This window comes from Myotis brandtii, unplaced genomic scaffold (assembly GCF_000412655.1).
Source record: "Myotis brandtii unplaced genomic scaffold, ASM41265v1 scaffold192, whole genome shotgun sequence".
NCBI classification, from domain to species: Eukaryota; Metazoa; Chordata; class Mammalia; order Chiroptera; family Vespertilionidae; genus Myotis; species Myotis brandtii.
Window position 1 is genome coordinate 460260 of NW_005357159.1, and position 13766 is coordinate 474025.

General features: G+C 37.6%; 1 protein-coding gene across 1 annotated transcript in view; it reads left to right on the forward strand.

Annotated features, from left to right (window-relative positions):
- Window positions 1–13766, forward strand: part of TTC29 (tetratricopeptide repeat domain 29) — a 167584-nt gene that overhangs the window by 115532 nt on the left and 38286 nt on the right. The window contains exon 11 of the mRNA XM_014538502.1: window positions 566–794. Within this exon, the coding sequence (XP_014393988.1) occupies window positions 566–794 (229 nt within the window). The remainder of the gene's footprint in view (window positions 1–565; window positions 795–13766) is intronic.

A 13766-nucleotide genomic window follows, 5' to 3' on the forward strand; every position in this document is an offset into this window, starting at 1 on the left:
TCTTCACTGATGATTGCTTAACAGCTTGGCTGGAAATTATCTTGTACTGTGTCTAATAGCTAAAGCTAGTTAAAAATATTTCATTAGGTAAATCCAGTACTACAAGTAAGAAAATACCATCCATATCAATGTGAATTAATTCATTCTTTTCCAAACTTTTTTGCTATCATGTATGAGGTTAAACCATATAAAAATGCTAATATTTAAATATTTTTTTATCCAAAAAACTTACGTTTCATATAGTTCAACCTGATAGATACGGCTTTCTTAGTGAATTAACTTCAAGAATCGCACAATTAGTAATCCTGATGTTTAAAGAAAAACCTTGTTGTAACAGAGACCCTGCTTGCCATCACTTTCTTCCTGAAGATGAACTGCTATAACTGTTGAAAGAACAGTGTGGTACTTGTCAAGGTGGTAAGACATGTGAAATGGTAAACTGAAAATTAAGAAAAAATTATTTCTCTTATATGGTAAGACATGTGAAATAGTAAACTGAAGGTGGTAAGACATGTGAAATAGTAAACTGAAAATTAAGAAAAAATTATTTCTCTTATATCTTTAGGGACACTACAACAAAGCTTCTGAATACTTCCAGCAAGCTTTTGATACTACAGCAGAGCTAACAAATGTGCCTCTGATGGATGAAACCAAAGTTCATTACGGAATAGCAAAAGCTCATCAGATGATGCTGACAATTAGCAATTATATAGAAGCTGCAGATCTCTCCAGCCTTAACACCCTGCTCTCGTGGAAGGAGACTAGAAGTAACATTTCACCGGATCCAGTTATTGGTAAGGCATTGGGTTTTTGTGTGTGTGTGGATTTTTTTTAAAAAAAACACTTTAGATTTTACATCATTATTAATGGCTAAGTCATTTTCATTTGTAAAGGTTTACTCAGTCATTGGTGATTTTAATTACATGGGCAATTTTATTTGTTCCTTATGTGAATATTATATGTACTTTTGTGCTATCTTGTACCTTCAATTTTAAGGAAAGCATAAAATCATGGGAATGATGCCTTCAACTTGATAAATGGCCATCCTCAAGCTCCTTTTTTTTAGACCAGTGATGTTCAATATTCAACAGTAAGTAGTGATCAGTTGTGAAGACTGTGAAATAAGTTGTTTTTTTTAATGTTCAGTGTTGTGCCTTATTGTCAAGAGCAGGTGTATATAGATGCTGATTAATATTAAACTCTTACTGTTCTGATGGTAGTGAATTTTCCTATTTTTTGTCAATTCAAATTTGATATTAACTTCAACAATATTTGGTAGTAATTTCACTCAATGCCACTTTTTTCCTATATATGTTTGCTGGTGACAATTAGTCAAAATAGTCCATTAAAACAAATAACTTGGTAGCAAAGGGTAAGTTTTGCCTGTCAACTTGACTAGGCTTTAGTCCTCAGTTAAGAATTTTAGATTAGGGTGGGCTTGTTGGTTTTTAAACAGTACTGCCTGTGACAGACCTTGGGTTACATGATTATTTGTTTGCAAGTCAAACTTTTCAAAGCAATATCTTTTAAATATTTTGGGATAATTCAAATGGAATCATTTGGAAAAAATTTGTAATGTGAAGCAGCATCTCTACCTTTGAACTCTTTTTTTTTTCTTGTTTAGATAAAACAATAATCTCTCTTGATATTTATTTCCTCCATAGAATATACAGTAAATTGGGCACAAATGAATTTTATTGACTCTTTATATTAGCAAAATACCAATTACCACTGTCTGACCCCTAGTTATGAAGTAAGAATGGTCTCGTTCCAAATGTATGCACAGTAAGGAAAAACAAGAGGAAGTCTTTAAAAACAGAAGGCTTGTTGAATTTCAATGTACTCAAGTGCCCCAAAATATTTATGGTTAACTATTGGTAATTATTGATAACCACTTTTGATCATATTTTGCTTACTTCTAAATGTTGTCTTGTCATATATTTGGGAGTTTGTTCTGTAGTTTGGAGTTAGCTCCCCTTTCATTTCTCATTCTTCCTTCCCAGGAGATCAAGTAGGGAAAGTACGATCCATCTAGTAGAATACTTGCTTTGATAAAAGGTTTGGCAGAGAGTAAGTTGAGTCACTCATGTTTTCAAGTTTACCTTGGATGTACTTTAGCCATCACACGATGATCATAAAAAAAATACTCAAAACTGGCTTTTGATCAGAGCCATGTGTCTAATTGCTATAATCCGGCTTTTGACTTTTAAAAAATCTTATTTTACTTTTCTTTACTCTATAAAGCTATTTTTCTATTTTTTAATATTTTATCTCCATAGTTTTTGTAAGAATGCATTGTGTTCTAAAGGACTTGGGAATAGAACAAAAATGCATTTGAAACTATTATTCAGAGAGTAAAACCTCAGCTATTCATATGTTAGAGATGATTAAATTCACCAGAATGCTAAGAAAGTACACCCCCTTACTGATTCATTTGACCAAGATTAGAAATCTATGCATGGATGAGCGACGTCATTATAAAAGTGAGAAATAATCATCATTCAGATTCAAATATAAATAAGTTAATTCTCATGCTATTAGGGTGTTTAACATTTTTAGGGGCAGTTGTTCTATATAGAAATAAAACCTGTATGACATTATCAACACAATTGCTTGTTTACAAAGAATATTTTAGCTCAAAGTACACTTTAAAGTCTACTTCACAATGTTTCCAAAATATTTCCTTAACCACAACTCATTATTCTTCTGTTTTCGCTCTGCTTAAAAACCTTCATTGGTTCCCTACTGCCTATAAATTAAGTACAAGCTTCTCAACCTTTTCTGACCACCTCTCTCCCCAGCTACCCACCTCCTCCCAGACACCTCACTTCCAGCCCCAACACTCCCCAGAAACATCTCACTGATCTTGCAAGGACCTTCTCAAATGCTAAAGTCTTCCCTGATTCCCCTCTCACTTGAATGTTATCTGTTCTCTCTGTTCCCACATTGAGTCTCATTCATTAATCCCAAACACGTTTTGTCCTATTTTGTATACTATCCTGGCCATTTCTTTTATTGCCTTATCTTCCCACTGGGAATATGAGTCTCTTGGAAACAGGTTCTGATTCTTGGCGTTCCCTACAAAAGAAGGCACATGTCTAACAACTGCTTCCTAGCAGGTAAATATTTGTCAAATTAAAGAAAATTCAATGAGTATGTATGTCTTAGCCATAAACTAGTTTGCACTAACCACTTTTAAAAACAAGATTCATAGTTTCCACCTCCTTGGAAAATATGAGAAAAACAACCCTATGATCCAACACCACATTCTGATTACCATGCAATCACGTGAAAGCAGGACAACGCCAAGTATGAGGTTGACAAAATGCAGAAATATTATTTGGAAGTCTGAGCAGCTTTTAGGTTTTCAAATGTTGCCTTTCTTGTCAGAAAAGGCGTCTTTAATCTTGCTACAGAGGGGTCCCATGTATTCAGAAAAAGGCAGATCAAAGATTTGAAAGATACATTATAAAAGCTGTGCAGTTAGCTTCACCTCTGAGACTCACATCCTCCAAACAAATCATTAGCTCACAGAGCAGGCAATATTCTTTTAAGCAGAGGAACATGACCCCCTAAGGGAATAGAGCAGTGAGAGCACTCAGGTCTCTGGATGAAATGCAGCAGTCATTCATCAGCAATCCTCTTATTTGTGTACCCTTCAGAGGGAGCACAGCAAATATAGGAACCTTCATACCATTCTAATACTCCCAGGTATAGTTTGAATGGTTTCATATTCCTCCTTCCCCTTCCAATAGTTATATAAGAATAGATTCTTCTCCCAAATTTAAGAATTTAAAAGAAATTCAAATCTATTGCAGTTTAATAACATATTTCAAGCCTGACGCAATAGAAATTAGTTAGCTCTGGAAGGCTTAAGGGCCTGTGAATTTCTGTTGATTTCTCTAGACCAGTGATGGCGAACCTTTTGAGCTCGGCATGTCAGCATTTTAAAAAACCCTAACTTAACTCTGGTGCCGTGTCACATATAGAAATGTTTTGATATTTGCAACCATAGTAAAACAAAGACTTATATTTTTGATATTTATTTTATATATTTAAATGCCATTTAACAAAGAAAAATCAACCAAAAAAAATGAGTTCGCGTGTCACCTCTGACACGCATGTCATAGGTTCACCATCACTGCCCTTAGACATCTGCCAGACTGTGTCCTGGAAAGCAAACAAACTAATTTTTCAAGACAAATCCCCAGTATCTGCTCAACTTAAAGAAAATCTTCATCCTTTCATTGTCACATAGCAATAGCCACTGCTTAAAAGAGCAGGCCACTCTTTGTTCCCTACCCTGTACTGACTAGCAATACTTGGCCCTTTCCTCTATTGAAAAGTAAAATGCACGTCCTCTCTGCATCTCTTCTTTTAGTTGTGAATTCTTTCACATCCGGCATCACTAGCCAAACTCTAACAGGAATAAAGATAGTCTCTTCAAAAATGGCATTGGAAAACTGGACAGGTACATGCCAAAAATGAAAGTAGACCACTAACTTACACCACAAGAGAATAAACTCAAAATGAATAAGACTTAAATATAAGTCACAAAACCATACAAATTCTAGAATAAACTATAGGCAGTAAAATCTGAGACATCTCATGTAGAAGTATTTTAACCAATACATCTCCTAGGGCAAGAGAAACAAAGGAAAAACAAAGAAATGGGACTATGTCAAACCCAAAAGATCTGTACAGCAAAAGTAACCATCTACAAAATTAAAAGGGAACCCATTATATAGAAGAATGTATTCATCAATGATACATCTGATAAGGGGTTAATTTCCAGAATATACAAAGAACTCATACAACTCAAAACCAGAATGGCAAACAACCCAATTAAAAAATAGGCAAAGGACCTGAACAGACATGTCAACAAAGAGGACATACAGATGCCAATAGACATATGAAAAAAATGTTCAATGTCACAAATCATCAGAGAGATGTAACTTAAAAATACAATGAGGTTTCACCTCACACCTGCCAGAATGGCTGCTATCAATAAATCAACAAACAAGTGCTGGTGAAGATATGGAAAAAAAGGAACTCTGGTACACTGCTGGTGGGAATGCAGACTTGTGCAGCCACTGATGTTTTTCACAGTGGAGTTTCCTCAAAATAGAATTGAGGAGATAGAAGAGAACTAGGAAATCAGAGACAGGACCAGGGGAGGGGGAATAGCACAGGGAAGTCCAACAGTAATAGACTCTTGTGAAATAACAGGATGCAGCTTGCTGACTGCACCACAGAGACAAACAAAAGGACCTAGAACTGAACAAGGCGAGGCAGGAGTTGCTAGGGCAACCCAGCTAGGTGGGAACAGTGATGTCACTGTGGGGAGCCGGCATGGCCATGGCATACTCATGCCAGCTCAGCCTGGTTCAGTGACCCTGATGGAGGCGATGAAAGACAGACAAGAGAATGAAAGCTGGGTCTCGGTGGGACGTTGCTCCTCTGATGGACAGCGCCAACACCCACAAGCTGTGTCTTTATTTTAAAGCAGATGCCACGAGGCAAAGTAGGGGCATGATCAAGATGTTTATAATATTCTCATGGGTTTCAACCCTACTCAACTACATGCACCTGAACTCTATCACTCAGGCACGTGGGGCCAAGTGTTCGGACCATAGGTTCAAGCTTACAACTATAGCTGTTGTCTATAATTGTGCTGGGAAGGCTCTGCCCTCCAGCTGGGACTTGCACGTGGCAATGAGAGTACTGTGCCCTCTCCTCAGTCCAAGGCATGAACCTGTCCAAAACACTGTAGCCGCGCCCCATATGTCACCTTGGACCTGAGTGGCAGTCCTCAATCAGGTTCATTCTGCAAGCAGGAACATGAGCTTTAAAATGTATGGATGTTGCTAAGACAGAATTCTTTGAAAGAGCCAATCAGAAGGCAGCAAAACATAACCTAACTCCAGACAAAGAAATTTAACCAGAAGCTTGGGCCCCCTCCCTGCTGCTCCCTGCTGCAGGGCATCTGTCTATCTCTCAATAAACTTTGCTTCCACTAACCATCTTTGTTCGTGAACTCATTCTTGGATTTTACAAGAGAAAGAACTTGGACCAGACTGGAAATTTTGGCATCCAAATTGCCATTTGACCCAGTGATCCCATTTTTAGGAATATATCCTAAGAAGCCAGAAACACCAATCAGAAAGCATCTATGTACCCCTATGTTCATAGCAACATTATTTACAATAGCTACTAGTAAGATCTAGAAACAATCCTAGTGCCCATCGGTAAATGAGTGGATAAAAAGCTGTGATACATTTATACAATGAAGTACTATGTGGCTGTTATAAAGAAGGATCTCTTATCTTGTGCAACAGCATGGAGGGACCTAGAGAGTATTATGCTAAGTGAAATAAGCCAGTCAGAGAGAGAGACAAATATCACATGAATTCACTTATATGTTTAATTTAATGAACATCAACCAAAAAATGAGTTCGCATGTCACCTCTGACACGCGTGTCATAGGTTCTCCATCACTGCTCTAGACTATAGTTTATTTTCCTTACTATAATTATTATCTCTACAATCATGAAATTTTTGGTAATGAAAAGCTAATTCATTTTGCCTTGTGGAGATCACAGACCCAGATGTGGGACAGGGACACAGAAGCAAAAGCTATCTATTATCTATCTATCTATCTATCTATCTATCTATCATCTATCTATTTATTAGACCATCTCTATCTCTGTCTCCATTCCTCTCTCTCTCTCAAACATATCCTTGGGTGAGGATTAAAATGAATGAATGAATAAATAAATCTATACTAATAAAAGGGTAATATGCTAATTAGACCAGGTCGACTGGCCATCTTCTGGATGTCTGACTTCCTTCTGGACAAAGCCATGGTGGTGGGGGCCAAGGCAGAGGCAGTTAGGGGCGATCAGGCTGGTAGTGGAGAGCAGTTAGGGGCGAGATCAGACTGGCAGGGGAGGGCAGTTGGGGGTGACCAGGCCGGCAGGGGAGGGCAGTTGGGGGCATTAGGCAGGCAGGCAGGTGAGTGGTTAGGAGCCAGTGGTGGAATCAGGCCTAAACTGGCAGTCAGACATTCCCCCAGGGATCCCGGATTGGAGAGGGGGCAGGACGGGCTGAGGGACACCCGCCCCCCCCCCGTGCACGAATTTCGTGCACCAGGCCTCTAGTACATAAATAAATAAGTCCCAAACATGATTTCTAGAAAACCCTATATAAAAATTACTTTACATTGTTTTTGCCATAATATTACAAGTATATTAACTTATAGTGAGGGAGTGAGAAAAAAAATAAAGGTTAATGAGAGGAATCATATATAACCTTTACAGAATTACTTCCAAGTTCCTTAGCTGTACTCTATAAAAACACTTCTTTAAGGCTTTTTAGGCAAACTCAATGACAGGATTAAGGTAACTTCAAAAGAGACAAGGTTGTGAGTATGGAAAAGGCATATTTCAGATGGGCCATCTTCTCGGACCATATTCCCAGATATTGTGAACAATCACTTTGAATCCCATTTCTATCACATCATAGATGGCGAACCTGGGTAGCTTTACCTTTTTTTACCTCATATCCAGGGGAATATGACAGTTTCTACCTCACAAGGTTGCCCTGACGGTCCTTTTGGTCGCTAACCCAGTGGCCATTGTCCAACTTCTTTCCTGCTAAGGGAATCCTGATTGTTCTCTTTCCTCTAGATGACATGTCCTTAGGGGAGGTCAGGCCTTTTCCCATCCCCAATGGCTGAATATTACATATCTAGTGTAAGCCAGTCACTAAGACCTCATTACACTTGCCAAGTGATAGCTGTAGGGAGGATATGTGACACAATTCTAATTAATGATATAAGAGAAGAAAATCTTCTGAGGAATGAAGGTTTTATTCATTCTTAAAAAGGGACACAAGATGATGCAATTTCCTTTTTCCTGACTTTAAATGTCACAAGAATATATGATGCCTAGAGCTGCTTTAGCCAACTTGCCACCAGCTACCAAACTGATGATGGAGCAAGAAAGCGTGGAAGGAGTCTAGGTCCTTAATGAGCTCCTTCCATGCTAAATTAACTAGTCCTGTAATTTAACCACCTTTTTTTTAATGTGAGATGAATTTTTCTATTTCTCAAGTCACTTTTAGCTGGTGGGAGTTTTTTTGGTTGTTGTTTAAAAAAAAAACACACAGGTTAAAGCTCTAAGAGCTACGAGCACAATAACAATAAAGTGCCAAGCAGTGCTAACACATTATCTAGCACAGAGTAGCCCCTGTGGTCGATATTGTAGCCCCAGCAGCTACCGCAACACCTCCCACATAACAGTGCTCAAGGAATGCCTGAACTGTGGACTTTTTATTGAATAATCATTTTATTTTGTTTTCAAGCATTAGGCAGTAACCTGTATCTCAGAATCTGACATTCTCTCTGAATTTGAAAGATGTCCCATGATCTAAATTTACTTCCCTCCTCCCAACTTAACCTCTTTCCTAATTAGAACACCTATCCTTCAGAGGCTTGAAGTTCTGACCACTGTTAGGAAGAAATCACTGAGTGAACTGATTCACACCATACTGTGAATGGCTGAAAGTCTTTAACCTGTTTAGAGCAATTGTGATTTTTTAAAAATGTTTAAACATTGCCTATTACCAAAACTTAGGACAGTTGTAATGTAGTGTGTAATTGAAATCATTCAGGCACTGTTGGGCACGATAATTATGAATAATGAGGCCAACACAAAGATCTTCTAAAGTCTGGGAATCTACCCTAAAATTCAACTTCTCTAAGCTATTCCTGAATTCCAAACCTTTCCTTTTCAATATAAATCTATACCTATTTTTGAAAAAATTAAATCAAAACCTTATTAGAATTTTTATGTGACACATCACGCTCCCATTAAAGAAAGTGATGAAAGCTAAGGCCCCTCTCATCAGAAAAACACTCAGTTAGTGCATGGAGTATTTAGAGGCTCCGGAACCACTGCGGAGGGCGTCGAATTCACAAGTGCTTACCAGTACCTGGTTCTTCACTCTTCTGGGCACATGGGAGATGGCTCTTCTCAGTCCCTGCAAACCAGGCCAGGGCTCTGGGACCAGTCCTGGCCCAGGCGCCAGAGGCACTTCTGGGCTCCGGCAGAGGAGAGCCCACCTGAGAGCCTGCCGCTGGTTCTTGCCCGGCTGCAGTGAGCAGGGAGGAAGCCTCGTTAAAAATTCTGGAGCCACAAGATTGAAGCAGCCGGGATCGCTCACTGTGCAGGTGCGGAGCACCTGTTCTAGAAAGCCATTTATACCTGCAGCAGCCTTGTTGTGGGCACAGAATAACCCTCTATTGGGGTGAGCCACGGTGATTTTCGAAGTAGTTTCTTCTCTCAGCTGAATTGAGGCTGCCCTAACTCCACGAGCTTCAGGCCTCTTGACGACAGCCCCCTGGATAGCAGCAGTGGGAGCTCCGGTGGGAAAACTGTGACAGCCGCTTCTCTGTATGACAAGTCAGAAACTCTGTGGTTCTGTGTTACAAGTCTGCCTGTGACTTTTTAGAGGCAGGGAGCCTTTGTGTTTTCTTCCATTTCCAGTCACACAAAACTCTGTGTTTCTGTGTTACAAGTCTGCCTGTGACTTTTAGAGGCAGAGAGCCTTTGTGTTTTCTTCCATTTCCAGTCACACAAAAAACAAGTTTGCTAAGACAAGTTGAAGATGAAACATTAAAATATATTCTTTTTTAAAATATACTTTTTATTGATTTCAGAGAGAGAGAGAGAGAGAGAGAAACATCAATGATGAGAGAGAATCATTGATCAGCTGCTTCCTGCACACCCCACACTGGGGATCGAACCTGCACCCTGGGCATATGCCCTGACTGGGAATTGAACTGGGACCTCCTGATTCATAGGTCGACACTCAACCACTTAGCCGGCCAGGCTAAAATATATTCTTTATATGTGCTCTGCTACTGTCAGACAGCTTAAGAAAGATATGCATCTTTTCTATTCATCTAATTTAAGTTGATAGGTTATCAAAGTGTACTTCTAATACATTTCAAGAAAGAGCTTAGGGAATTGGATGTCTTCTGCAAATGATAAAAAATAATTCCAAATCTGAAACATGCTGAAAAAGACAAATCAATAGTTCATTGCAGCCAAATTCTTAAATAAAAAGGACAGCAGAATTTGAGCCTGAATTTCAAATTTCCTCATTCAAATACAGTTCACCCATCTTCGTATGTTTTCTACAACACAAGCGACAAGTTTGGCTTCCTTAGGAATCAAGTATTCTTCAGAAAACTAATGCTCACTTCATTGGGAAATAATAACGTAGCTCTAGATCCCTCGGGTTGAAAGATCTTTTTTTCTTTTTCTTTTTTTCCCCCCTCTGAGAGCCTCCTTCTCTATCTGCTGCCGTGGTTCAATAAAAGAGAATTCTTGATTGCTCAAACAAAAACTGTACTTCTTTTAGATTCTGCTCACAGTTCTTGGTAGCTGATGGTGTTACCAGTTTTAACTTTCCAATGTACACTGAACTCACCAAGAAAAATGTAGCTGAGTTTCTCTAATCTGGTTTAATTTCAATTTCTGCAATTGCTCATTTGAAAAGCTTGGTGGTTGGTACAAGCATAGCTGGCGCTGTTCCAGTAGAAGGCGAGGGTTGGAAGTTCTGGCAGAACCCTGTTGTCACCTGTTTATATTAATTTTATTCCCAGTGAGGGTCTTACCTCGCTTCTAGCTACATCATTTTACCTATGATCATGGATTCTAAACAATGTGCCAATTTAACTAAAATACTTTCTACCATTTTGCCCCCTAATTGGTAGGGGGCAAAGGTCTTCTAGTCTTGCTTTATTGTTACTGTGCTCTTACGGCTCTGTTAGGACAATTGTAGTGATACTTGATCCATATGATTTCTTCCCCCCAAAAAAGTGACATTAATACTGTATTTAAAACATGAACCTAGTAAAGAAACACATTTTCTTGGCTTCTAATTCTTCCCAAAGTTTCCCTGATCCAGGGTATTGTGTGGGAGTTTTTCTTTCTAATTACCTCTCACTTGGTATTTTCATCATTATGAATTTTATTTTTTTTAACCACAACATCAATCAAAAATTATATCCATGGTCCCAGAATTCACTTTCCTTTATATTTTTTTACTCTGTCCTCCCTGTGTCTTTAACTCCCTGACAAGAGTGAATGTTTTTATAATCTAGGTTCTTTAGCATAATTAATAGAAAAATAAACACTTTTCATGATGCATATTCTTTTAGAAATTATTTATAATGCTTTATTATGTGACTGACTTGGCTAGCAGTCACTGGATATATATTTCACTTCTCATGGACGATTCTTGCCACCGGGGATGGTACAATAAGTAAAGTATGGGAAATATTAAGCAAGAGTCTAATCAGAAGAAATGCTAGAATATTTCTTAATTTTTATGCCAGTCTATCCTGACCAGTGTCTTAACCTTCCTAAGTGAATCCTTGAAACACTACTAATGCACCTGAACACATTTACTTCCTCAATCCTCTTAACTATTCTTTGCAATGAAATAATTATTAAAGACACTGACCAATATTCATCACCCCCAAATCCTTTAACACTACAATGTACTTAGGTTGTTTTTTCTTCCTTCTAATGCATTCTAACCTTCAATCAAAAAACCTGAGTAAATAGATGTGGTTTTTTTTCATCATGCCCTTAAGGTAAACAAAGTTGGATTTTGTCAAACCAAAACTAAAGTTAGCTCATTTAAGTGCTATGCCTCTAAGGCAGCGGTTCTCAACCTGTGGGTCGCGACCCCGGTTGCCTAAGACCATCGGAAAACACATATATAATTACATATTGTTTTTGTGATTAATCACTATGCTTTAATTATGTTCAATTTGTAACAATGAAATTGGGGGTCACCACAACATGAGGAACTGTACTAAAGGGTCGCGGCATTAGGAAGGTTGAGAACCACTGGTCTAAGGGATTGCATTTATTGACTTCTAACATGGAATCGGGCACCCAAAATGAGAAAGAAAAAAACTGGTTAATTTTAGCCTTTGGTGAGATATCTGATTTTTCTGAATTAAGACTATACATTTTATTAGTTGATGTAATACAGCTGTATTGCAAAATACAACGAATAAAATGTAGGTTGTATTGTTATCAAAAGAATTTTAGTTCAATCCTTTCAAAGGTCTTCTAGTCTTGCTTATTAGACAAGCTCCTGGGAAGGGATACATAGTTTTTCTTGAGTCTCCACATATTTTTAACTTAGGTATTAAAATAACAGTGGAAATATGAAATGAAGCTGCAAAATCAATAGTCAAGGAGAGGGTTGGTGAGAAACATTAGAACAATCTGGATCCAAATGACCATTATAATATTTTGAGGTTAATATTTTTGCTGTTTAGATCTATTTGGTCCAAGTTTTTGCCAACAACCACTAATAAGATTATGAAAAGAAGGAAATAAACTACGCAGAAGGAAGATGGTATGTCCAACCTTTAGGTATTAATTAAAATTGAAAACAAAATTAATAAGTATAAAAGCTCATTGTATTGATTATAACATAATCAAGTGAAACATTTTTCATAAAAGTCTTAGTGGGGACGGGTGAACAGACTGGTATTATGATTTGATCAAAGGAATTCTTCCTAAAATATGGATATCCAAGTAGCTATATTAACTCTCTCTCATCTGAATGGATTCACTTATTCATTCACCTTCATACAGGGCTTTACATTGTAACTTTATCTGAAGACTTCTATGATGAAATATGAATATAGTATTTTCTTTGGTAATTTGATTGGCAGGAAATAGAGAGCAAATACACACAGCTTTTTAATAATTTATAATTACTTACATGAATCTACTAAGTTTAGGCACACAATTATATGACTAATTATGTTGAAAATCCAAGTGGATGCTTAAATAGATGACCATGCCTCGAGGCCTTTCCAGTTGTTTCTGCTGTCTCATTTAACCATGCAAATGTTATTAAGCATTCCTGGCTAAAAATGTTCAAGCATGTGCAAGTGTAATTGCATAGATAATTATGCATAATACTGCCACTTCCTATATCTAACATAGGAATTTTCCTTTAAAGAATATTAGCTTCCTACTGGGTAACTTTCTCAGTACTTGCCAAGAAAATATAATTTGTAAAAGATAAGTAGACCAATACATTCTATTACTCTTTCTTCAGACTCTCTTCTTGACTCTTTTAAGCATAACAATTTGAAATAAAACAGAGGAATATCAAGACATTTACAAAAAAATAAAGCAATTTTAAATACCTATAATTGTAAAAATCTATATTCACAAAGTATAATTCAATAATTGTTTTTAGATTCGTGTAAATATTTATACAAACCTGTTAACAAGGATACAAAAGAATTAACAACCCTGTTCTATGATTAAAAACATATGTGACAATATACTAAAGGCATGTTCATATAAGAGCAAAAAATGTCCAGAAAAAAGTAAACAGCACATTCACATTAGCAAGTTAATTTCTTGTCAGGAAAAATATTAGAGTGTCCTTGCTGATGCCATACTTCACCAAGTTGGATTCTGCACGGACCTGCTGAGCAAGTCACAGCTCTGGATGCAAACTTTGGCATGTATGCAGCTGATTGGTGGAGCCTGGCTCACATGACTGCCCAGCTGCAAGGGAAGCTGGAAAAGTATCTGGCTTTTCAATGCCTTACATGAATTATAATTTCTGAAGCATGGAAATGGAGGTTTAGATGCTGACAGGCAACCACTAGAAATAGTGCCAAGTGCTATGAAGAAAAAAGAGGGGGTGGA